We start from the raw sequence: 27,138 nt of genomic DNA on the forward strand, positions 1-27,138 counted from the left end.
TCTAGTCTCTCCTGCGGTATTTGAGTGGATCTGAGCTGCTCCTGACAGCACAGCTCAGGACCAGATCGCGGACAGGGTGAGTCGGTACATCACTTAAATGGTCACCAGACTCGCCCCAAATTAGCACAGATTTACTGTCATTTGTGCATAAAGTTAAAGAAAGAGCAAGAGCACCTGGGTGGCTCAGTTGGTTAAGCAGCCGACTTTGGCTCAGGTCATGATCTCGAGGTTCCTGAGTTTGAGCCCCACGTTGGGCTCTGTGCTGACAGTCAGCTTGGAGCCTGGAGCCTCCTTCGGATTCTGTGTCTCCCTCTCTCTCTGCCCCTCCTCCTCTCCTTCTACGTGCAGACGACACAGATAACCCTTTCTACTTTCTTCTGTGTTAGCATCTAGGCACACGTGGTAAGGTCCAGACATACACAAGACGTAAAAACCAGCGTAACCGTAACGTGTGTGAAAGTGAGGGATGTGGATATCTGTTCAAGTATGTTGATATACCATCCCGGAAATTTTTTTATCCCTCAATTCCTGAGATTGGATTAGGAACTGAATTAGTTCACAAGACTCAACCTAGAATAAGCACATTTGTGGACTTGGTTGTGGTGGTTAGTTTCGAGTTCAAGTTACAGGTTAGTGGGTCTCTACCGTTAAGTTCTGTTTGTTTTTCTCCTTTCTAGGTTAACCCAGTCATGGAAGATTGTCATAAGCACAGTGTCCATGGTGACCCTTCTTCTTATAGGTAAGTCTTACTAAGTAATCGTCCTGAAAGCCAGGTCACGGGACGTTTCTGTTGTGGGGAGGGTGACCTCGGTGGAATGACTCATGTTTGTAAAGAAATGCCAAAGAAAGTCCTGGAAGTAAGTAAATGCTACAGATAAATGTGCAACAAAGACATCATCCCAGGGGTGAAGAAATGGCTGAACGTGCGGTTTGCAGCTTTCAGACTGAGAGTATCATGCATCACGACCCCTGGTGCACTGGAAAATTGCTCTTTGACAACTTTCTTTGGCATTTCAAGACAACTTGAACCACGGGAAAATCAAGGTTCCAACCCAGTTATTGCCGGGATTGCTATCTTATGACATGGCAGGATGCTGGGTGCCGTTTTGTCATCATTGCATGTGGCTTCCTGGATGGCTGGGCTGTCCTGATGCTGTGCCTGCCTGAGGTCCAAGCTCCTTCTCTTGGTTGCGTTTTCACGCACCTGCTGTGCCCCGCCCAGCTCCGCAGACCTCTATGTAGACCGAACCCTGAATATTCTGGTTCTTCTGGGAACCGCTCCCTGGAAGCTTTGCTGCTTGTCCCCATCACTGCTGCCCTGGGGCCATTCCACTCAGCTGGACATCCCCACCTTGCTGCAGTGGGATGTAGGAGACATTTCCCCAGGCACGACCCCAGACCACATGAAGGGAAGTGTCACGAGTGCTTGGTGTGGGCAGCAGAGATATCTGCACTCAGGGTTTTCCGCATCTGGGAAATTGTACCCCACATTCTTGTGACATCCTTTGAGATGGAAATCCATGCATCTTCACAGCAGATGCCAGCTGCTTCTTTGTATGTCCCCACTGCAGTCTTGCACCTTGCCCACCAATGTTGCAGACCCATCTTAGATGCCACGGATGTAAGTGGTTTCGGTGGACTTAACCGGACTTGGGTTCTCTTTCTTTTTGTGGAGCTGAAATCCTCCGGATGTGAAATTAACCATCATAATGTGAGAAGTTCAGTGGCTGTCTCGGGGCTGTGCAGCCACCACTCTTAATTTGTGGACATTTTCACCACCCCAAAAGGAAGCCCGTGCCCACTGACCGCTTGCCCCCCCCCCCCCCCCCCGTTTTCCCTCTCCCAGCCCTGGCAACACTACTCTTCTCTCTGTCTGTGGATTTCGTGTTCTGAATATAAACAGAATTACACAACATGTGACCTTCTTGTCTGGCTTCTGTCATTAAACCTGATGTTTTTCAGGTTCATCCACATTGTAGACAAGTCAGTATTTCATTCCTTTTTGTGGCTGAATCATATTCCACTGTGTGGATAGACCGTAGTCTAGTCGACTATTAATGGGCCAGGATTGTGTCCCCCTTTTGGCTGTTGTGGGCAGTGTGGCTCTGAACATATGTGCATGTGTACTTGTCTGAATCCCTGGTTTCAATTCTTTGGGGGTGCTTGCCTTCTGGTAACTTGCTGGGGAGGAGCTGCCTAACTGTCTTCCACAGCAGGTGCACCATTTCACAATCCCACCAGCCGCGCATGACTGTCCTGCTCCCCCCACATCCTTGTCAACACTTGTTGTTCTCTGGTTTCTGTAGCAAAGCCATCTTGGTGAATGTGAAGTGCTTTTGTGGTTTTGGTTTATATTTCCTGAATGACTAATGCCTTTTCATGTGCTTCTTTGTCGTCCATACATCTTCTTTGGAGAGATATCTACTCAAGTCCTTGGCCCATTTTGTGATTGGGTCCTTTGTCTCTTGGATGATGAGTTGTAAGTGTTCTTTATATATTCTGGCTACTAGACCCTTCTCAGATATGTGATTTGCAAATATTTCCCTTCATTCTCTTGGTTGTCCTTTTGCTTTTTACATAATGTCCCTTTAAAAAAAATGTGTGTTTATTTTGAGAGAGAGAGAACTTGAGCAGGGGAGGGGCAGACAGAGAGAGAGAAACCAAGAGTCAGATGCTCAACCTGCTGAGCCACCCAGGCACCCCTTAGCAATAGGAAGTGTTCTGACCCATGAACATGGGTTGTTTTTCCACTTACTTATATCTTTGTTCATTTCTTCTAGCAATGTTTTATAGTTTTCAGTGTGGGTTGGAGAATGAATCTCTTGTAAGCAGTATATAGTTGGACCGTGTTTTCAAATCTATTTTGCCAGTCTCTGACTTTTGACTGGAGAGTTTAACCCATTTACATGTATGGGGGATAAGCTTCAGAATTCCCTGAGCCTGCACTGATGGGTTAACAAGGCATAAAGAATTACAAACCTATAGGATGCTCACACCCAAGTTTGGGTAAACGAGATTAGGTAAATAGGTATAGAGAGGGCGGGGCAAACACCCCAATATAGAACAAAGGTATACAAGGTAACCAAGGGCAGAAGTCCCCCCCCCCCCACTTAGTACTAGAGCAGAAAGCTGCTTTCACAGGAAGGAAGGACCAAATTAGGTAAACAGGTAAACCGGGTTATAGACCAATGCGCTATGTGTGATGCCACCCTGAGCGGAGCTAAATAACAAAAGAAAGGTGCTTGTTGACTCATCAGTGCAGGCTCAGGGAACTCCTAAGCTTATTCCCCACATACTTGTAAACTAATTACTGATAAGGAAGGATTTCTACCATTTTGCCAGTTTTTTCTCTGTCTTATACCTTCTCTGTTCCTCATTCCATCCATTATTGCCTTCTGTGTTTAATTGATTTTTTGTAGTTGACTGTGTGTGTGTGTGTGTGTGTGTGTGTGTGTGTGTGTGTGTGTTTTAAGTAGGCTTCATGCCCAGCGCAGAGCCCAACATGGAGTTTGAACTCATGACACTGAGATCAAGACCTGAGCTGTGGGATCAGGAGTTGGACGCTTAACAGACTGAGCCACCCGGGCACCCCTGTAGCGTGCTGTTTTGATCCTCATTTCGTTTTGTGTACATTTTTTTAGATATTTTCTTAGTGGTCACCCTGGAGATCACAGTGAATGTTCTCAATCCGTGGCAATATAGCTTCAATTGATAGCCACTTGGCTTCAACAGCATATAAGTACTCTGCTTGTTCAACTTTCTCCCTCCCTCCTTCGTGTTATTGTCAAAAATTAATTCTTTGTACACTGTGTACCCATTTATCTTTTTAATCGTGTCAAAATTAAAAACAAGAGTTACAGTGCAAGACTACCGTAACCCTGGCTTTTATGTTTACTCATGTAGTTAGCTTTCCCGGAAACACTGATTTCTTCATATGACATTTCCTCTGTCGTGTCTGTTTTCACTTTGGCCCGAGAGACTCCCTCCAGCATTTCTTGTAGGGCAGATATTCTGGCAAGAACTCCTTCAGCTTTTATTTACCTGGGAACGCCTTAACTTCCTCTCTAATTTGTTGTTTGTGTGTTTGTTTGTTTGTGTTTTTTAAAAAGTTATTTATTATTTTTGAGAGAGAGCAAGTTGGGGAGGGGCAGAGAGAGAGGGAGACATGGAATCTGAAGCAGGATCTGACAGCTCAGAGCCTGACGTGGGGCTGGGACTCACAAATCGTGAGATCATGACCTGAGCCTAGGTCAGATGCTTAAATGACTGAGCCTCCACAGGTTTCCTCTCCATCTTGAAGGGTAGTTTTGCTGGATGGAGGAGATCTCGGTTGGCGGTTTTCTTTTTCCTTTCCGCACGTTAAATATGCCCCTGCCTGGTTGCCGTGGTTTCTGCTGAGAAATGTGATGATCCTCTTATTGAGGGTTCCTTGTACATCGCAAGTAGTGTGCTTTCAAGATTCTCTGCCTTTGACTTTGGACTGACTCATTATAGCGTGTCTTGGTGCGGTGCGTCTTTGAGTTTATCCTAGTTAGAGTTTGTTGAGTTTCTTGAATGTGTAGATTTATGCTTTTCATCGAACTGGGGAGTTTTCAGCTGTTATATCTTCCCGTCTTCTTTCTGTCCCTGTGTCTCGTGACTGTTCTGGAACTCTGGAAGTCTATATGCATATGTATGAGGGTGTCCTGCGGGGCTCCTAGGCTCTGGTTTCTGTATTCTTGTTTCCCCCCTGCTGCTCCTCAGGCTCCATGACTCCGATCATCTGATCCTGATCCTTGAGCCCATTGATTCTTTCTTCCACCTGCTCAAGGCTGTCGAGCCCTCCGGTGAATTGTTCATTTCAGTTATTGTGCTTTTTAGCTCCAGAACTTATATTTGGTTCCCTTTATAATTTTTCTGTCGTTATTCTCATTTCATTCATGTATCATTTCTTTGGATTTCTTTCATTCTTTGTCCTTGATTTCCTTTAGTTTTTTTAGCATATTTAAGACAGTTGATTTGAAGTTTTTATTTAGTAACTCCAAAAAGTCCAATATTTGGACTTTCTTAGGGATGGCTTTGGTCATTTTTTTTCCCATTGGCTGGACTTGTGTGTTTCTTCGTGTGCCTTGTAGTTTTGTGTTGGAAACTGGACATTTCAGTATTTCATTATTTTTATTGTTTTAAGTTTATTTATTTATTTATTTAAAAAAAGTTTTTTAATGTTTATTTATTTTTGACAGAGAGAGTGTGAGACGGAGCATGAGCGGGGGAGGGGCAGAGAGAGAGGGAGACACAGAGTCTGAAACAGGCTCCAGGCTCTGAGTTGTCAGCACAGAGCCCGACGCAGGGCTTGAACTCACAGACCGTGAGATCATGACCTGAGCCGAAGTCGGACGCTCAACCGACTGAGCCACCCAGGCACCCCTATTTATTTATTTTGAGAGAGAGAGGACAGAGACAGACAGAGTGAGAGTGCGTGCACACCCAATATCAGGGGAGGGACAGAGAGAGAGAGAGAGAGAGAGAGAGAGAAGGAGAGAGAGAGAATCCCAAGCAGGGTCCACGCCATCAGCATAGACCCTGATGTGGCTCAAACTCTCGAACTGTGAGATCATGACCTGAGCTGAAATCGAGTTGGACACTCAACTGACTGAGCCCTGAGGCGCTCAAAATTTTAATGTGGTGACTCAGGAGTCAGATGTCCCCCCATTCCCCAAGGATTGTTGTTATTCCTTGTTGGGGGTCATGGCCATTGGCTTAGTGATGGTCGCTGTTTGGTATCTCAGGGGACAATGAGTGACGTGACACAGTTCCTGGAGTCACTGAGAGACAGCGCGAGGAGGGCCCTCCACGCCTCGATCCTGTGGCTCTAAGCTGGGGCGCTCTCTCAGTACGCCGATCCCCCACACTGCCGGCTTAGCCGTCACCTCCTGCTCACACAGAGCCCGCAGGGCCACCAGAGGTGCAAGTGTGGGATCGTGTCTACGGTCTGTCCTAAACATGTGTTCCGTGCTGGACGTGCACGGTGCTGCACCTTTTCCCTTCCAAGCCCTTATTCCCACAAGAGACTGCCTCCTCTCACTTCTCCCTCCCACACTCTTGGGTCTGTCTGTCTGTCACTTGTCCCATTCACCATCCCTTTCCCAGGTGGGCAAGGCCAGTTTATGTCCTTAAATCTTTTAACAGACATCACAGCCTACCAGAAACCCCTTCTAGCCCAAGGAAGCAGGAACGCCAGGCAGGTCAGAACTCACCGTCTGTTTTAAGAACAAATCGGTATTAGTTGTCCCTCCCACCCCCCAGGAATGTTCCCTGCCATCCTGCAGCCCTGCCCTCATGCTGGGGAATGGAGGGTGGCAGGCAGGGGAGCAGAAGTCCCACACTGCCCCTTAACAAAAATAATCTGCTTTTTTATTCAGTCCTCTAGTTGCTTTAAGTTTGGGATTAGATTTCAGAGTCCAAAAATTGTTGGTCCTGTTTGCCTTTGCCAGTATCTGGACACTTCAAGGGAGAACTGATTTTGTGAAGCACCCAATATTGCCATTTTCCATACTGTCACCCAAGTATCTGATATTCTTTTTATTTTTTTAAATGTTGATTTATTTATTTATTTTTGCACGTGGGAGAGAGAGAGAGAGAGCGTGAGCTCACACACACAAGCACGGGGCAGGGGGCGGGCAAAGAGAGAGGGAAAGAGAATCCCAAGCAGGCTCCGCACTGTCAGCACAGAGCCTGATGTGGGGCTTGAACCCATGAACTATGAAATCATAACCTGAGCCAAAACTAAGAGTTGGACGCTTAACCAACTGAGCCACCCAGGGGCCCCCAATATTCTTTTTAACATTGTATGTATCCTTCACACTTAGAGAAATTCCTATAAATACGTGCAAAACATCATAAATGTTTGCAAACTCTTTAATCAGAGTTGGTATTTTCTTTAACAGGGTTTGGGAATCACATGTGGCTGAAAGAAACAGAGTTTCCTCAGAAATCCAGTCACTTTTATGCTCTAATTGCAGAATGCGGTTCCAGACTTTATAATTACCAGGTGATCTTTTGTTAAGTCATTTTGTATGTCACTCGTTTAAAACTTAGTACGCCAGATTAGATATTCACATGCAAACAAAGGTAACATTTGTTTTGCATGTGAATATCTAATGGAAATAACATAGGGATCAGCGTTCTAGTAAGTGGCTTTCTGGCTGAGAGACCCTGCAAATTCGCCCAGCCTCTGATCCCCTCGGGCTCTTGCCATAGACTGAATGTTTGTGACCTCTGGTCCGCCCTGTTTCTTCCCGTCTGCAATGAGGTGTCTATCCTGTGCCTGTCCCATTGCTGATTTCACACAGAACACGTTTGATTCCACAGTTTCACAGCTGGAAGGAAATTTGCTTCTAGGATCTCTGACTTAGATGCTATTTTGATGAGGCTGTGAACTTTGTTTTGTATTTATTTTAAAAAATTTTTTTTTAGTTTATTTTTTTTGAGACAGAGAGAGACACAGCATGAGCAGGGCAGGGGCAGAGATAGAGAGAGACACAGAATGTGAAGCAGGCTCCAGGCTCTGAGCTGTCAGCACAGAGCCCGACGCGGGGCTCAAACTCACGAACTGTGAGATCATGACCTGAGCCGAAGTCGGACGACTGAGCCACCCAAGCACCCTGAGGCTGTGAACTTTAGACTTTTCAGTTCAGGCTGGAATGAACTAAGACTTTGGAGGCTATTGGGACAGAACGGACGTGTTTTGCACCCGCAAAGGACATTAATTTGGGGTGCTGGGTCAGAATGCCACAGACTGAGTGTACCCTCCCAGTTGAAACCCAAGCCCCAGGTACGTGGAGGAGGGGCCTTTGGCCTTTAGGTGAGGTCATGGGGAGACCCCAGACCGCTCCCCTATTGGGACAGAACGGACGTGTTTTGCACCCGCAAAGGACATTCATTTGGGGTGCTGGGTCAGAATGCCACAGACTGAGTGTTCCCTCCCAGTCGAAACCCAAGCCCCAGGTACGTGGAGGAGGGGCCTTTGGCCTTTGGGTGAGGTCATGGGGAGACCCCAGACCGCTCCCAGACCGTCGCTCCACCACGTGAGGACACAGCAAGGAGACGCTAAGAACCAGGAAGTAGTTCTCACCAGACGCTCAGTCTGCCGGCCTTGAACTCAGACGTCCAGCCTCCAGGACCGTGAGAAATCGGTGTCCGTTGTTCATCAGCCCCCGGTGTCCAGGGTGTTCTGTCACAACACCTGAGCTAAGGCAGCTCCTCAGGGGAAGCCCCAGCACGTAGAAAATGGCAAATCATGTTAGCCACTGCCTGACACTCTGGATGGGCCAGCCTCCCCTTTGTCCCGAAGCCAGTTTGATCTCAGTGGGCTTAGACTGAGGCCAGACACGGGTGTCCCCTCTCTGGCCCACCCACCTCTGCCTCTCCTGCATTCCAGCCCGGGTCTCGCCAACCCCACGCGCTGGTCTCCAAAGACCAGAGCAGAGAAGAATGAGAGGAGCCAGGTGAGCCACTGCTCCGCGGAAAGAAGGCCAGACCGACGGACTCCACCCCGTCAGTGACCTTGCACCTGATTTCGTGGCCACTTCCCTTGGAGACCCTGTTTCCCGGCTCAGCCAGCAGCCGCTGGAGCCCAGTGTGTCTGGTCGTGTGGGGTCCCTACACGGGGAGAGGGTGCTGGTTGGGTCCCCTCCGCATTCCAACCCAGTGAGGGCCGTTCCCTGGGAAGTTCATAGGTTGAAACCTGGAATCGCTCCCAGTCTCAAGGAAGCTACCTTTCTGCAAACACTGAGGATCTGTGTATCCTGGGTGCCTGGGTCCGGATGAAAGAACACAAGGAAACCTCACAAGGAAGGCCAACCTGAGGAATCCCCTCTACCACGTGGTCCTCACATCAAAGACCAGGATCCCAGGGGCTCCTGGGTGGCTCAGTCGGTTGGGTGTCCGACTTCGGCTCAGGTCATGATCTCACGGTTCGTGGGTTCGAGCCCCGCGTTGGGCTCCGTGCTGACAGCTTGGAGCCTGGAGCCTGCTTCAGATTCTGTGTCTCCCTCTCTCTCTGCCTCTCCCCTGCTCACACTCTGTTTCTCTCTGTCTCTCAACAATAAATAGTAAACATTAAAAAATTAAAAACTGGAACTGGGCCCAGATAGTCAGGTTATCACCAGGGAACAGAGATGAGAATTTGGCGTGGACAACAGAGAATTCAGCGGTTACTGCCAATTTGGGATTAACTCCTATTTCGATGGCTAATTCTGTGGGTCAACTTCGCTAGGCTATGTGCCCAGATGTTTGACCAAACGCTAGTCTAGATGTTGTTGTGAAGGTATTTTTTGATGTGATTAACATCAAGCTGACAGGCTGTGAGTAAAGCAAATTATCCTCCATCATGTGGGTGGGCCACACCCAACCAGTTGAAGGTCTTAAGAGAAAAAGGAAGAAATTCTGTCTCCAAACAGCCTTCAGACTTGAGCTACAATATGAGCCCTTCTCTGGGCCTCCAGGATGCCAACCTCCCCTGCAGATGCTAGACTTGCCAGCCTCCCCAATTGTGTGTCTTTCCCTCTCTCTCCTGACCCTGGTTCTGTTTCTCTGGAGAACCCGGCCTCATACACTCAAGTTCCCCTGGCAGTTTCTGCCAGGGCTTTGCCTGTGGTGTTCTGCCCAGGTCTTGCAGGGGGGTCTCCTCTCTGACTTTCCAGCCCAGCCCAAGTGTCCTCTCCTCAGAGAGCCTTCTGCGGCCAGCTAGACTGCCCATGAACTTGCCCTGCACATCCCAGCCTCCACTTTGCCGTGGATGCTTGGTTGACTTGCAGAGCCTCTTCCTGCCCCTCCGATCCTCCTACTGGAAGGTAACAAGCAAGAAGCTTGTCCAGAGCCTAACGTGGTCCCCAGCCACACAGGGGGCTCACTAGATACCAACACGAAAAATGAAGGTCTCTTTTCAAAAGACATTCTTCCCTTCCGCGTCTCAGTTTGGAGGCAGACAGCACACCCAGCAGCGCCTTCCCCCTAAAAGTGCCTCCGGCTGAGCACCTAGAGCGTGTGCCTCATGAGGACAGGGTTTCTCTATGGTCACACTGTTGACCAGTGTTACCTTGTCTTACACACAGGAGAAAGCCCTGTTAGAAATCGCATGACACTGACTGGGGCTTATTTCTGGGTGACTACTTTCTATGTTTATTTATTTTTGAGAGAGAGAGATAACCAGCCCGGGAGGGGCAGAGGGGGAGGGGGACACAGAATCCCAAGCAGGCTCCATGCTGGCAGCGTGGAGCCCGATACGGGGCTCGAACTCACCAACCATGAGATCATGACTTGAGCCGAGATCAAGAGTCAGACACTTAACTGACTGAGCCACCCAGGCACCCCTGGGTGACTTCTTTTTAGATCCTAAGCTGTGGACCATAGAATCTGCTTTTATTCAATTAATGATAGACTTTATACAACGTTCCCTTCTCTCTAGATACCATGTTATAATGGCATTTTATGTCTGCCTAATTTGCAGTGACTATATCTGAATAAATATGTGAAAAACAATCTCATATTCAATAATACATATTTCCGGACAATTGAATTGTTTGCAGTTTTTCGATATTATGAACATCCCTGTTGCCAAATCTTTCCAACCGTGCTTAATTTCTTACTTAGGATAAACTCCTGAAAGACAGATAAACGATTCACAGTTTTTTTAGTGACCTTTTTATTTTGAATCTTAATAACTTGATAGTGCTTTTCAAACACTGGATATGCCTCCAGGAAACTGGATTGGAACAGTTGAGGGAATTAATTGTATGTGTCACATTGTGTGTGTGCCTATAGTAGGAGCCAGCTGAAACCCTTTGGGGGAGAAGCCAAAATAAAATATGTATTTTTTTAATCCTGAGACGTTTAGTTTTCAAGGAACCCCCAAACACATTTAGCAGCAAATAAATGAGGGAGTATTTTCTTTATGGATATTTTTAAGTTTATTTATTTATTTTTCGCGGGGAAGAGAGGCAGAGACAGAGAATCCCAGGCAGGCTCCACGCTGTCGTGGGGCTCGAACTCACGAACCGTGAGATCATGACCTGAGCCAAAACCAAGAGTCAGGCGCTTAACCGACTGAGCCACCCGGGCACTCCTGTATGGACTTTTAAGGCCAAAGGTGAAAACAAGAGATTAAAGTTGAAAACATTTCCCGTACTGACAGAAACCAGAAAACTAGAAATAAATGTCTCTCCCTGACCAAAATCAGCCCCCAAATCCACATCCCTGGCAAGGGAAACATGTTGAGGGGAGCCTACAGGGAATTAAATTGCTCAGCAGGTTAAAAACATACAAACGGCGGTGGGGGGGGGGTCATCTTTTCCGGATGCCACACCGTGCTGCTTTTGGCCCTGCGGTCCTCAGAGGGGACCCTCCGATGGGATGCCCTCCGTGCCTGCGCTGTTTTTCCGCAGAGCCAGCTTGGAGGAGGTCAGGTCTTTGAGACAGAGAAGCAGTAACAGCAGAGAAGGATGGGGAACCGTTGCCCAGACAGCGCATCGACGGTCACTGCGGCGGGTTGAAAGGTGACCCCCGAAGGCCAGTCCCGCGGCCTGAGAATCTGTGAGCGTGACCTCAATTTGGAAAGAGTCTCCTCAGACTCACTTAGGGATCCTGGATCCAGCCGGGCCCTTGACCCAGGGACAGGTGTCCCTGAAGAGGCGCCTGGTGGAAAAGGCCTGGGCGCCGGGCAGAGACTGGGTGAGGCAGCTCCACGCCGGGGAGCTGGGAGCCACCAGACCCCAGAAAGACCAGGAGGCAGAGGGTCCCTCCCGCCCAGCTTCAGAGGGAAGCACGGCCCTGCCGGCACCTTGATTTGACTTCTTGCCTCCAAAACCAAGAGAGCACCTGTCTACTGTTGGAGGCTGCTGGGTTTGCAGTCATTTGTAGGCGGGCCTGGAAGCCACGGGGCCGCATCATCCGTGCAAACAGGAGATGGTCCTGTTCAGACACCTGTCAGCCTAGATCAATGTCCGCGCTTCTTCCGATGATCGATGATTGGGTCCCTCCTGTAGAAAGGGGATGCCCCTCACTGTTTACAAGGACAGCCTAAGGCCGCAGCATGGCCCTCCGCCCCCCTCCCTCCCTCTTTCTCGCCTCCCCACTCCTTCTGCCCTCCCCCCGTCCCCCCCCCCCCCCGCCCGTTCTGTGTCCTCACGGACAGCCTCTTGGACTCCAGTACAACAGACTCCCCACTTTCAGATCATCTCCCCTGAACGTGACTTTTCCAAGGAAAGGCTGGAAAGGACGCAGGTGTCTCAGAGGACACTCAGCGTCCCACCTGCCATGCATGTGTATCAGGGTGGAAATGTGATTTCTCTCCCCTTTACGAATAAGAAGACTAACTCTATTCAGACAGGCAGGACTGGGACTGATTTGGTTTCTTTGTTTGTTTGTTTTCCAGGCCAGACTTCGTATGCCAAAGGAGCACCTGGAGCTTTTAAAGTGAGTGAGATTTTTCTGCCACGCGGGGCTTTCTGGTGGGACTGCAGCAGCGGGATGTTTTTGTAAAACTATAAAAATGAAATCATTCATGCTTCTGTGGGTCATTCTTTTTTTTCGGTTTATTTATTTTGAGAGAGAGAGAGAGTGAGCACAAGTGGGGGAGGAACAGAGAGAGGGAGAGAGAAAGAATCCCAAGCAGGCTCCGCACTGTCAGCACAGAGCCTGACATGGGGGTCGAACTCACGGACCGTGAGATCAGGACCTGAGCTGAAACCAGTAGTCGGAGGCTTAACCGACTGAGCCACCCAGGCGCCCTCCCTGTGGGTCATTCCTTAGGGAGTTGTATGCTGAGAAGTGCTTTCAAGATGGATTACTATGAAAAAAAAATGGAAAACCAGCCTAGATAAGAAAATCAGGCCGATGGTTAAATACGTTCGAGAATATCCGTACAATGGAGAATTATGAAGTCATCAAAATAACTCCAAAATATATTTAATGTATTTAATGTGCAGCAGGACACAAAATTGTCAACAGGATCTCTACTTCGCTACTAACTTTTTTGCATGGAATAAAAAGTGTTAGAAACACACCAAACTGTAATGGTGTTTATTTCTGGAAGCGTTTTATATTTTCTAAACCGTGAACATGTATTGTTTTACAAATTGGGGAGAAAATACTAGATAAGTAGTGCTTACATTTTTCAACATAAGAGAATACCTGTTGTTGGGGCGCCTGGGTGGCTCACTCGGTTGAGCGTCCGACTTCAGCTCAGGTCATGAGCTCACAGTTCGAGCCCTGCATCCGGCTCTCTGCTGTCAGTGCAGAGCCTGCTTGAGATCCCCTGTCCTCCTCTCTCGCTGTCCCTCCCCCACTCGCACTCTCTCTCTTTCTCTCCCAAAAATAAATAAACATTAAAAAAAAGAGAGAGAGAGAAATACCTACTGGCTTGACATGTTCTTATTCAGCCCACCAGTCATTTTCAAACTGTCAAAATGGCAGAACCTATTCTTCAAGAGTAAAGTCTGGCACCCTCCTTGCCAGTGACAGTGACAGGGAGTTGCCCTGGACTGCAGCCTCCAGCCCTCCTCAGGGCTCAGGTTGAAGACCACAGCTCCATGCCCCACTGGAGATGCAGGGGGTTCCCCATTCGAATAAGGTGGGGGTTAGGCTTGAGGATTCACACCATGAAATCACCCAGTCTCAGTCAGGGCGGCCACAGCCCTGAGGGAGGGACATGCAAGGTTGGATGAGCCCCAGTTGCCTGGGAAAAGTGTGCCCTAAGCATTGGGCCGCCTTCCAGAAGCTTCCCCTGAGTGTCCTTGCCTTTCATCGGTAGTTAGAGGCGGTTCTTTAGACAAAGGGGTGGCCCTGAGCTCTCTCTCGAGACTTGGTCTCCGCTACAACATAAAGCCTCATCACTTCTTCCTCGGCCGCTCCTGAAGCCCAGCTGGTGATGGGAAGCCCCCACTCCCACCCTTCATATTGGGGGTCTCCATTCACAGGAAGGAAAGCCAGACTCTGGAGAACAACTTCCGAGAAATTCTATTTTTGATTGAACAAATAGATGTTCTGAAGGCTTTGCTTAGAGATACGCGAGATGGTCTGCACAACTACAGCGGGGACACGAATGGAGGCGAGGACCAGAACCCCATGGGGGCCATCGACGAGGTGAGGGAGGCTTGGGGGGGGGTCACACTCCACGGCTTCTCGGCGCAGAAAGATCGAGTGCAAGCTGTTATGTGGCTTGTGTCCTCCTCTCTAACCTTCTCCCTGACAGCAGCTTACCTCAGGAAAGCTTGCCGCACACACCCAATTTTTCATCACTGCTGAATCGCAGAGAAGACTGTAGCAATATGACTGACTTCCCGCCAAAATAAATGACTGATTCTGTTTTATTTTCCAGGAAAACAAACAGAAGATCATTCAGAAGTGGGAGCCTCTGATGTCTATACACACGTACTTAAAGAACAAAGCATTTTGGGGGTGCCTGGGTGGCTCAGTCAGTTAAGTGTCTGACTCTTGATTTCAGCTCAGGTCATGATCTCATGGTTGGTGGGGTTGCGCCCCATGTTGGGTACTGATAAGGTCAAGTGCGCCTGATTCAGGTCCATAAATAAAAATATTATACATTTTTTTGTTTATTTATTTTGAGAGAAAGGAAAAGAGCATGAGCAAAAAGGGTGGAGAGAGAGAGAGAGAAAGAGAGAGAATCCTAAGTAGGCTCCACACTGTCAGCACAGAGCCTGACATGGGGCTCAAACTCACAAACTGTGAGATCATGACCTGAGCTGAAATCAAGAGTCGGACACTCAACTGACTGAGCTACCCAGGTGGCCCTATTTTTAAAAGTATATTTTTAAAAGTATATTTTTAAGTTTATTTATCTATTTATTTTGAGAGAGACAGCATGGGCAGAGAGGGAGGGAGAGGGAATGATGTCTACTTTCTGAAGCACCCGGAAACCTCACCCTGACACCTGCTGTCTTCCAGACCCTATTTTGTCATGGCCCTGGGACAAGGGCTTCCATCAGTCACAGCTTGAAGGGTGGGGCTTCTTTTTGAGAATCAGAATGCCCTTAAGAAACCAATATATTTTTTTAAGTTTATTTATTTATTTTGAGAGAGAGAGAGCAGGGAGGGAAAGGGGGCATGGTGCAGAGAAATCCAAGCAGGCTCTGTGCTGTGATTGCAGAGGCTGACATGGGGCTCGATCCCATGACCTGTGAGATCATGACCTGAGGTGAAATCAGTGGTCTTCTTGCGTAACCAAGAGTCCTATATTAACTCAAAGGATGGATACTTTCTAACAAGCAGTTACGTGCTCTCTGTCAACTGCCTTGATTCCTGAATACTTACAGAATGTTCAAGTCTTTATTACTAAATGAGACCTGAATGATGGGCGGGGGGGGATCACAGTACGACAGGCAGTTGCTGGGGCTTCCAAAGGGGCCTTCGGTCCAACCTTGCTGGGACTTGGAGGGTGTCTGGACACATGTCAGCTGCCCCGGGGAGTGGCGATCCCACAGAGCCATGAAGGCCATTAGAAATCTGTGCACAGTGCTTGGATGTGTGCAGCTCAGTAGATGTTCACTGTTATTGTTATTTGGCAGATGATGGCACGCAGGTCCAAATCGACAAAGTGAATTGTCAAAACTCAAACACTTGGCTGCGATTAACAGAAACCCCTTTTTAATATTTGTACAGGAAATGTCAAACTTGGTGAATTCCATCCTTAAAAAGTTGAGAGAAGACCAAGTCCAGATGGCTGACTATGCCCTTAAGTCAGCAGGTGAGTAAAAACTGGAAAAAGTTCATGCTTCCCAAGGGTCTCGATTCTCCGTATGTGTTTATTAAGAAAACATAGTTATCTGTCCAGTAATTGAGAAGGAGGAAAAATGAGCAAATCTAGACAATGAGGCAGACTATAGACATGGTTGTAGTTGATGTTTTCTGGGTGCACATCTCGGAGGCAGCAAAGGTGTGCGTCTTCATTAGCATGAGTCCAGGACCATGAAGGAAGCTGACGTGTCACAGTGAGGTTGGGGATGCAGAAAATAGAACAGGTGACACAATCATTACAACCTACAATGACTGCTAATGACTAATCTAAATGCATTATTCGTGATTGAATAATCGTGGTGAAAGACAGGATGTGTTCTAAATGTCTTGCCATTAATAAAATTAATGCTTAAGTGCTTAGAGTTTAGACCATGAACCTTAATATTCTCTACCTGCCTGTGATAGCCTATAAACAATGTGTTCAGTGAACCATGTGGAAAGAGAGAAAGAGGGAGAAAGTGTAAAGCACACGCAGTCACACTGGTATTTACCAACTGACAAAGCCAGATTTATTTTTTTTATTTAAATTTTTTTTTTTCAACGTTTATTTATTTTTGGGACAGAGAGAGACAGAGCATGAACGGGGGAGGGGCAGAGAGAGAGGGAGACACAGAATCGGAAACAGGCTCCAGGCTCTGAGCCATCAGCCCAGAGCCTGACGCGGGGCTCGAACTCACGGACCGCGAGATCGTGACCTGGCTGAAGTCGGACGCTTAACCGACTGCGCCACCCAGGTGCCCCAAAGCCAGATTTATAGTGGGGCAATAAATCTGTATCCTGTATCGAGTTGACAGCATTTGGACTAGAATGATTATACTGTGTGTGTGTGTGTGTGTGTGTGTGTGTGTGTGTGTGTGTGTGTTGAAAGAGACAGAGCAAGAGAAGAGACTTGCTGAACCTGAGTTCCCTGAAGTTTGGGGAGAATCAGCATTGAGATAAAGCATAGGAAGGTGAACTGCAGAATCCTTTTTTTTTTTTTTTTTTTTTCAGTATTGGCATTTGGAAACACCATTCTTATGCTTTCTTTCCCCTTCCCTATTGAATGTATTTACGGCTTCCATTTTGAAGAATTCATGATGACAAGTGTAAGTCCAGGGATAACCCACTAGAGTAAGAGAAAGCAGAAAATGGTCATGGTTTCTCAATAAATGTGAGACACGATACCAGCTTCTTGAGCCAAGATGGAGGGAGCCCATGCCAGCTTCTCATCCCCCCACCTCCTCCACCAACTGATTACATACGACTAAAAGTTTTGGACAAAATATAAAAAGCAACTACCCAAGTCTGATGAAAAGTAAACAAAAGCAGGCAGATTGTGGAGGGCAATGAAAAACCCGGAAGTGACCCACGTGGGGGTGAGTTACACGTTTATGGATTAGAAGGGTCAATTCATTTAAGATGGCAATTCTCGCTAACTGGTCTATTGACTCAATCCCAGCAGAATTGTCTATACAAATCTACAAGTTGTTTCTCAAATGTATGTGGAATCACAGAGGAACCAGAATAGCCAAAACAGTTTTGAAAACGAAGAACAGGGGAGCCTGGGAGGTTCATTCAGTTAAGCGTCTGACTTCGGCTTGGGTCATGATCTCGTGGTTTGTGAGTTCAAGCCCCGCATGGGGCTCTCTGCTGTCAGCTTGGAGCCTGCTTCAGATCCTCTGACTCTCTCTCTCTGCACTTCCCCACTTGTGCTCTCTCTGTCTCTCAAAATAAATATAATAAAAAAAGAAAAGGAAGAACAAAGTATGAGGATTGACATTCTCTGATGTTAAGGCTTATTACAGAGCTATAGTAATTAACAGTGTGTGGTCTTGCTGAAATCAGTGGAACAGAATAGCGAGTCCAGAAATAGTCCCACACATAGAGGGCAAGTTGATTTTTGGCAAAGGAGAAAAGGCAAGTTAATGGTGCTGGAGAAGTGAGACATTTTCAGCAAATAAATCTCGACTCATCACTTACACCTTACAAAAATTAACTCAAAATGGGAGACTGACCTAAATGTAAAGTTTAAAGCTATAAAACTTCTAAAAGAAAGATCCTTGTGACTAAGTTCAGAAAAGATTTCTTTTTTAAAATGTGTATTTATTTATGGGGCGCCTAGGTGGCTCAGTGGGTTAAGTGTCCAACTTCGGCTCAGGTAATGATCTCACGGTTCGTGGGTTCGAGCCCCACGTCCAGCTGTGTGCTGACAGCTCGGAGCCTGGAGCCTGCTTCGGATTCTGTGTCTCCCTCTCTCTCTGCCCCTCCCCTGCCCATGCTCTGTCTCTCTGTCTCTCTCTCTCAAAAATAAATAAACATTAAAAAAATTTTTTAAAAATTAAATGTTTATTTATTTATTTGGGGAAGGGGAGGAGCAGAGAGAGAGGAAGAGAATCCCAAGCAGGCTCTGTGCTGTCAGCAAAAAGCCTGACACGGGGCTTGATCTCACGAACTGTGAGATCTTGACCTGAGCCAAAATTAAGAGTTGGGCTCTCAACCGACTGAGCCACCCAGGTGCCCCTGATTGAAATGTTCTAATATTGATTGTGGTCATGGTTGTACAACTCTGTGAATATTCGAAAAACCACCCACTTGTGCTCTTGAAATGGGTGAATAATGTAGTATGTGGATTTTATCTCAATAAAGCTGATTAGAAATTTAAAAATAAATGAATGAAAAAGTGAATACATATACATTCTTAAAAAAAAAAAACAACTAGGGGCGCCTGGGTGGCGCAGTCGGTTAAGCGTCCGACTTCAGCCAGGTCACGATCTCGCGGTCCGTGAGTTCGAGCCCCGCATCAGGCTCTGGGCTGATGGCTCAGAGCCTGGAGCCTGTTTCCGATTCTGTGTCTCCCTCTCTCTCTGCTCCTCCCCCGTTCATGCTCTGTCTCTCTCTGTCCCAAAAATAAATAAACGTTGAAAAAAAAAATTAAAAAAAAAAAAAACAACTATATACGTGGGGTGCCTGGCTGGCTCAGTCAGTAGAGTGTTTGACATTTGATCTCGGGGTTGTGAGATCTCAGGGTTGTGAGTTCAAGCCCCTTGTTCGGTGTAGAGATTACTTAAAAATAAGATCTTAAAAAAAAAATTGATCAAGAAAACCTGCTTAGGGGCACCTGTGTGGCTCGGTAGGTTAAGCATCTGACTCTTGATTTTGGCCAGGCCATGATCTCATGGTTCATGGGATCAAACCCCATGTAGGGCTCTGTGCTGATATCCTGGAGCCTACTTGGGATTCTCCCTCTCTCTCTCTATCTCTCTCTCTCTCTCTGTCTCTCTCTCAAAATAAATAAAATTTAAAAAATCTTAAAAGAAAACAAAACCTGCTTAGTATAAAAAAAAAAAAAGGATGCCCAGTTACATGTGAATTTCAGGCAAACAGCAACTAACTTTTAAGTATAAGTATCTCCCATATATTGTATGGGACACGCTCATACTAAAAAATTGCTTATTTTTTTATCTGAAATTCAAATTTAACTGGGAGTCTTGTATTTTTCCTTGCTAAATCTGGCAACCTTAGGTGCACAGTAACTATTTCAGATTCTGCCATCTCAGAAAAAATACTGGCAATTGGATACTCAGTCAGGTACATGCATTTTTAGCTTTGTATTGTGATATCCAGATACAGCTTGAGGAAACGATTTGCATTTTCTTAATTTCTTGTGTCTAAACTACATTTTGCTTCTAAACTGAAATACCCTGAAGGGATAACATTCGACGAATATACTTTTGGATTTCTTCGGTTAAAATTAAAGCTCAGTGAATCTACAGAATTGCTCTTACGAATATAACTTGTGGATACATTTATAACGTCGGGTTTTATGCTTTTTTTCAAGTAGATTGGGCTGACATAAAGTCTCATCACACGAGCTGTGAAAATATGGGGGTCCATATGTCTAAGTAATAAACGCTATGCACATGATATTTCCACCTCTGATGCAACTGCTCTGGAATTCAGTTAATACCAGTTTCAGAAGTTTTGTGAAATTACACGGAACAAACATGATTTTCTCAAAGTGACAACATCTCAGCAGTAATGAGAGCCAGAAGTCATACTTTCCCAGCCAGTTCCCGAGTGTGAACCTTAACTTACTTGTAATCTGCCTGGGAATACTTTGCTAACAACATTATTAAAATACAAATGACCGGGGTGGGGGGTGGCTCAGTCGGTTAAGCTTCCAACTCTTGGTTTCAGCTCAGGTTATGATCTCACGGTTTGTGGGTTCGAGCCCCACATAGGGCTCTGTGCTAACAGTGTGGTGCCTGATGGGGATTCTGTCTCCCTCTGTCTCTGCCCCTCTCCTGCTAGCTCTCTATCAAAAATAAATAAATAAACATTTAAAAAATGTTATTTCTATATACATATGTATACAGTTATATATTTGTATATGTATGCATATGTATGCATATGTATGTATATAAATGACTGGGGTGTCTTGGTGGCTCAGTTGGTTGGACATCTGACTCTTAATTTCACTTCAGGTCATGATCTCATGTTTCGTAATTCATGGTATCGGTTCCCATGTTGGGTTCTGTGCTGGCGACTTGGGATTCTCTGTCCCTCTGTGCCCCCCTCTCTTTCTAAAAATAAATAAATATCTCTTAAAAATAAAATAAATAAAATGCAAGTGATGTGTTTGGGGTTGCATAATGTTTTATTTTTTTAATTATTTTATTTTTTTAGGGGCCTCTGTCATTGAAGCTGGGACCTCCGAAAGTTACAAAAATAACAGAGCAAAACTTTACTGGCATGGGATCGCGTTCTTAACCTATGAAATGCCCCCAGATGTTATTCTTCAGGTAAAAGCTAGACTAAGAGGAATGTATTATTTTAGGGTTTTGTTCTTATTATGTATCATGACAATATTAACACCGAAACAGAGGCCACTCTGAACTTGTCACAGAATCTGAACCCATCCTCTTGCATTTCAATAGTCATCAAACTATATAAATTTTTTCTTATTGTATGAACAGTAAATTATGATTGACTAATTATTAGTTGTTTTTATTATTTTAAGATCAGTAGACTAGATGATTTGACTTCTTAAATAGGACATAGACATTCCATGTCTTTTCCTTACATTGATTCTGTGCCCCACCCCCCTTTTCTTTGAAAGCTTCAGTCTTCGAACAAATACCTGCTCAAGGTGCATGTGCCCTCAGCTCCCACACTGTGCTACATGCTGCTCAGGCCAATGCATTCTTACAAAAACAGTTACAACAGGAGAAATTTCCAAATAAGATTTCCTCTAACATTCAAGTTCAATTCAAAAGGCTCTGGACAGACATCAACAGATGGTGGGGCTCTTCTTAACTATAACCTACAAACCTAAAGTCAGTTCTCAAGGTAGGAAGCCCTTCAGGAGCAATCGTATGGATCTCATTCCAGACTCTAGATCTAGAAAGTGGTAGACGTCATTTTTCTTTCTTACAACGACTGCCCTCTCCATCGCCACCACCATCATATCTTTACCACCCATGCCAACTCGCCGCCTCCTAGCTGCCCACAGTCTAATTAGAGCAACAAAAGAAAACACCGTAGGGGCACCTGGGTGGCGCAGTCGGTTAAGCGTCCGACTTCAGCCAGGTCACGATCTCGCGGTCCGTGAGTTCGAGCCCCGCGTCGGGCTCTGGGCTGATGGCTCAGAGCCTGGAGCCTGTTTCCGATTCTGTGTCTCCCTCTCTCTCTGCCCCTCCCCCGTTCATGCTCTGTCTCTCTCTGTCCCAAAAAAATAAATAAACGTTAAAAAAAAAAAATTAAAAAAAAAAAAAAGAAAACACCGTAAATCAATTATCTAATCATATAGTATATAATCCTGCAATAAAGGGCTTTGTTTGCCATAAACATAATGTGCTCTGGAAGAACAACCAAACCCATAGGTATCTTGGCAGTTTTCCTGCGTGATATGTACCCATTAAACGCCTTCATGTTATGGCCGTACGTGAGATCTGTGGTCAATAGTGGTTTGCTGACCAATACTGCAGCGGTGGATTTATACAGCCACATAAGAGATTAACTCCATGTTTTCTTTCCAGCCGGATGTCCATCCTGGAAAGTGCTGGGCCTTCCCAGGTTCCCAGGGTCACGCCCTGATCCAGCTCGCCAGGAAGATCACACCTACTGCTGTTACCATGGAGCACATCTCCCAGAAGGTGTCTCCCTCAGGAAACATCTCCAGCGCACCCAAGGAATTTTCCGTCTATGTGAGAGGCAATCAAAATCGGTGTTCCGAGGGGTTATGATAGGAGGGGGTGGCTGGGAATCAGACGCTGGGATGAGCAGCTAACCGTTTTTATCACTGTGAGAGAGTTACTTGTTCCCTGGACCTCTGCTCTGCCATCGACAAGGCAAGGGTTGGACCAGATGCGTTCTATTACTTAATTTTTTTTGCTTTTATCAAAGCTATCTGTGCACAATTTAAAAATGAACATTCTTATATGCTTATAATTCAGCACTTTCTTGTGCCAGGGCTCTCACCCCAGGTTTCTACTCTCTGGAAGCTTCTGCCTGCAACAGTTTTAGCCACTCCTTTGGGTACTTGCCTTCATATCTGTTTTTATTGTTACTTCTTTTTAAAAAACTTTTCTTTAATGTATGTTTATTTTTGAGAGAGACAGAGACAGAGCATGGGCGGGGGAGGGGCAGAGACAGAGAGAAAGACACAGAATCCGAAGCAGGCTCCAGGCTCTGAGCTGTCAGCACAGAGCCCGATTCGGAGCTCGAACTCAGGAACAGTGAGACCATGACCTGAGCTGAAGTCGGATGCTTAACCGACTGAGCCACCCAGGCGCCCCTGTTACTTCTTTATTTTTAAGTTTATTTATTTATTTTGAGAGAGAGATAAAGCACAAGTGGGGGAGAGGCAGAGGGAGAGGGGAGAGAGAGAGAATCCCAAGCAGGCTCCACACTGTCAGCACAGAGCCCGACGCAGGGCTGGATCTCATGAACCGCGAGATCACGACCTGAGCTGAAATCAGACACTTTAATAGACTGAGCCACCCAGGCACCCCTACATTCCCTTTTTGAAAAGTAATGTCTTGGGAATGCAAGCTGGTGCAGCCACTCTGGAAAACAGTATGGAGGTTCCTCAAAAAACTAAAAATAGAACTACCCTACGACCCAGCAATTGCACCACTAGGCATTTATCCACGGGATATAGGTGTGCTGTTTCAAAGGGACACATGCACTCCCATGTTTATAGCAGCACTATCAACAATAGCCAAAGTATGGAAAGAGCCCAAATGTCCCTCAATGGATGAGTGGATAAAGAAAATGTGGTATATATATACAATGGAGTATTACTCGGCAATCAAAAAGAATGAAATCTTGCCATTTGCAACTACGTGGATGGAACAGGCGGGTATTATGCTAAGTGAAATGAGTCAGTCAGAGAAAGACAAAAATCATATGACTTCACTCATATGAGGACGTTAAGAGGCAAAACAGATGAACATGAGGGAAGGGAAACAAAAATAACATAAAAACAGGGAGGGGGACAAAACGTAAGAGACTTAAATATGGAGAACAAACAGGGGGTTACTGGAGGGGTTGTGGGAGAGGGGATGGGCTAAATGGGTAAGGGGCACTAAGGAATCTACTCCTGGAATCATTGTTGCACTAGATGCTGACTAATTTGGATGTAAATTTTAAAAAATAATAAAATAAAATAAAAGATATGTATATATATATATATATATATACACACACATACATACATACATACATACATACACACACACACAATGGAGTATTACTCAGAAATTTTAAAAAAAGGTACTCTCTATACCTAATGTGGGGGCTTGAAATCACCACCCCCAAAATCCAGAATCACACTCTCCTCCCACTGAGCCTGCCAGGGGCCCCTACTTCTACTTCTTGATCTTTCAGTTTTGCTTGTAACCCATTGGTATCCTTTGATGAAAAATGAAGAGTAGCCTCTTCCGTGGCTCTCCCAATCTCCCCAAAGTTTTATGTCTTACTTTTTTATAAAAAAAAAACAAAAACAAAAAAAAACAAGTGTATTGAGATGTAATTCACACGCGAGCAATTGAAACACATAAAATGTACACTTAAGTGGCTTGTGGTATATTCACAGAGTTGAGGATGCATCCCTACCATCAATTTTAGAACATGTTTAAAAAATGTTTATTTCTTTTGAGAGCTCGAGTCAGGGGAAGGGCAGAAAGAGAGAGAGAGAGAGAGAGAGAGAATCCTAAGCACTATTAGCACAGAGTCTGATGTGGGGCTTGATCTCATGAATTGTGAGATCATGACCTGAGCCAAAATCTAGAGTCAGACGCTCAACAACTGAGCCACCCAGGCGCCCCTGGAACATTTTTGTTGCTCCCGACAGAAAACGTGCACCCGTTAGCTGTCACCTCTCATCTTCCGTCTGTCACTCCCCGCCACCACTGACCTACTTAGTCTCTGTAGAGTCACTCATTCTGGATATTTCCTATAAATGAAATCATAGAACATGTGGTCCTTCGCGAATGGCTCCTCCCACTTGGGATCATGTATTCAAGGTTCATCTGTGTCATAACATGTCAGCACTTTATTTTTTCAATTGTTGAGTAATAACTACTTCGCTGGGTGGATAGACCACGTTTTACGTATCCATTTGTCAGATGATGGGCGTTGGGTTTGCTTCCACTTTTTTGACTGTGATGAATAATGCTGCTGGGAACGTTTGTGTACGAGTCTTTGCGTGGACACTGGTTTTCTTTTCACTCGGAACTGTACCTGAAAGTGGAATTACTAGATCACATGGTAAACCTGCATTTCATGTTCAAGATGCTGCCAGATGGTATCTCTTACTTTCAATCGGTATGCAGTGTTTTCGCTGTAACCGTGTCAGTGATGTTCTCATTTGAGCCATATCGTATACGAGTTTCTTTGTGTGAGAGTTTTGATGTTCCTGAGGACAACAAACGTCTCTTTTTAATTCACTTTGCTTGAGGCACCTGGCTGGATCAGTCGGTTAAGCATCCGACTCTTGGTTTCAGCTGAGGTCATGATCTCGAGGTTCATGGGATCGAGCCCCACGTCGGGCTCTGTGCTGATAGTGCAGAGCCTGTTTGGGATTCTCTCTCTCTCCCTCTCTCTCTGCCCCTCCCCTGCTCTCTCTCTCTCTCAAAATAAGTAAATAAACTTAAAAAATAATTTGCTTACTTTTCTATATCCCTATCACAAAAACATTCATTATCTCTTTTTCAGGAGTGTCAAAATCCTGCCATTATGTTCCTTCATGTCAGACAGTTTCTAAGTTTCTTCTTTATTTTACTTTTTAAAGATGCCCTTCTTGTCCGCATTGCCCCCTCTTATCTGATCTGCATGAACTTCATCTCTGCATCCTGGGGATTCAACATAATCACCTCTTCTATTATTTAAAAAAAAAAATCTTTTCTCTCTGATTCTCCTTTGTTTCTTTGCTCCACCTTCTGAAAGATTTTGCCAACTTATATCTTAACCCATTTGTTGAATTCTTCATTTCTGCTGTCATGATTATTCCAAGACTTTTTCTTTTTTCTGTAAATAACTCCCGTCTTTAGAGTCTAAATGTCTTCATGGATACAGTATGTTCAGTTTTGGAAGATATTAATGGAATTCGTTTCAGTTCTGTAGTGTTTTCTTCTGTTCCCTCCCCTGTCTTTATCCCCAAATACCACTTTTCCTATTTGTTGAAAGTGGCTCTTCTCTCATGTCTGGTGATGCTTTTTTGTTGCATTTCAGAGACAAAGGGTGAAAAGCTAGCTCAAAGCTCTGCACACTTCGTGTGTGAGCTTCTTGGGTGGGTGGTCTGCTTGGGCTGTTTCTTCCGACGCCCCCAGTGTGATACAGGGTTAGGTTGACCCTCAAGGAATCCCACAACCTTGTTGCGTGGGGATTTCAGCGTGACCAGCCACACGCTGTGAGAACAGGTGCATGGTACCCTCCCCCACCCACTGCAGCCCCCTCCCAGCCCCCACCCCAATGACCCCGTCTCTGCCCTTTCTGGATACTTGCAATGACAGTATCGACATGCTGTTGGTCCCGCTACACACAGGGTAATCCATGCTTTCTCCAGGCCACTCCACCAGTCACCAGGTGGCTATCGGCAGACTTCTTGTCTTAGTGCCTGTTCCCAGGTGTTCCCTGTTGGTTTATGCCTTTCTTTTTTTTAAGCCTTTAAAAAAAATTTTTTAAGTTGATTTATTTTAAGAGAGAGTGTGAGTGGGGAAGGGGCAGAGAGAAGGGGGGACAGAGGATCTGAAGCAGGCACAGAGCCCGACACGGGGCTCGAACCCACAAACCATGAGATCACAACCTGAGTCGAAGGCAGACACTTAACCAACTGAGCCACAGGCGCCCAATTTGTGCCTTTCTTCAGCTCCCCGGTGACCCCATCTGGAGGGGGTCTCACAGTTAAAACATGGGCGCCCGGCCTGCTCTGTGCACCATTGGAACGCCTATAAATGCCATGATTCTGGGGTCACAGGACAGAACAGAAGCTGCTCCCCTTTGACGCAGAGCCTGCTGACACCTACAGCTGACTTAGGTTGGATCTGAGAGGGTCGAACCCCACCTCAGAGAGGCTCACTCAGTTGCTCATTACAGATGAATTATGGGTAGCCCGTCAGGCAATAAAAACCACTTCTCATCCTTTTTCTCTTCTCTTAGCAAATTTATGAAGCAGTGAAATTAAAGCAGTGATAAAGAAGGTGGCAATGAAACTCACACACCTCCCTTAACAGGATAAACTACAGCTGGCCCCCCGCCCCCAGCAGTGGTGATGTTTGACCAGCCAAAAACTTAACTACTAACAGCCTATGGCGACCAGAAGTTTTATAATACCATAAACGGTCGATGAACACATAGTTTGTATGTTACATACATTATACGCTGTATTCCTCCAAGGAAGGAAGCTGGAGAGGAGAAAATGTTATGAAGAAACTCACAAAAAGGGGCACCTGGGTGGCTCAGTCGGTGAAGCATCTGACTTCGGCTCAGGTGATGATCTCGAGGCTCAGGTGATGATCTCGTGAGTTTGAACCCCACATCAGGCTCACTGCTGTCAGCACAGAGCCACTTCAGATCTTCTGTCCTCCTCTCTCTGTCCCTCCCCCACTTGCTCTCTTTCTCTCTCAAAAATAAATGAACATTAAAAAAGCAGAAAGTCAAAAGGAAGAGAAAAGACAGTTCTGTACTATGTTTACCAAAATAAATCCGTGTATATGTGGACCCACATGGTTGAACCCATGTTCTAGGGTCAGCTATGAATGAGGTTTGAGTTGTATGTACATATAATTGTGGCTGCATTGTTTAATCATGGTGTAGCCAATTCTTTTAATAAAATTATAATGGGGCACCTGGCTGGCTCAGTCA

General features: G+C 45.9%; 1 protein-coding gene across 2 annotated transcripts in view; it reads left to right on the forward strand.

Moving 5' to 3' along the window:
• The window catches only part of SUN3 (Sad1 and UNC84 domain containing 3), a 31,650-nt gene that overhangs the window by 1,906 nt on the left and 2,606 nt on the right, over positions 1-27,138 (forward strand). The window contains exons 2-8 of one of the 2 annotated variants that reach the window (XM_025923403.2): positions 678-739; positions 6,927-7,030; positions 12,413-12,453; positions 13,956-14,121; positions 15,658-15,742; positions 20,458-20,573; positions 21,810-21,977. In XM_025923403.2, coding sequence (XP_025779188.2) covers positions 678-739; positions 6,927-7,030; positions 12,413-12,453; positions 13,956-14,121; positions 15,658-15,742; positions 20,458-20,573; positions 21,810-21,977 — 742 coding nt within the window. The remainder of the gene's footprint in view (positions 1-677; positions 740-6,926; positions 7,031-12,412; positions 12,454-13,955; positions 14,122-15,657; positions 15,743-20,457; positions 20,574-21,809; positions 21,978-27,138) is intronic. The other variant, XM_086697126.1, reaches the window with a different exon arrangement.

The sequence above is a fragment of the Puma concolor genome, chromosome A2 (assembly GCF_028749965.1).
Source record: "Puma concolor isolate L17-30 chromosome A2, mPumCon1.1.hap2, whole genome shotgun sequence".
In the NCBI taxonomy this organism is placed as follows: Eukaryota; Metazoa; Chordata; class Mammalia; order Carnivora; family Felidae; genus Puma; species Puma concolor.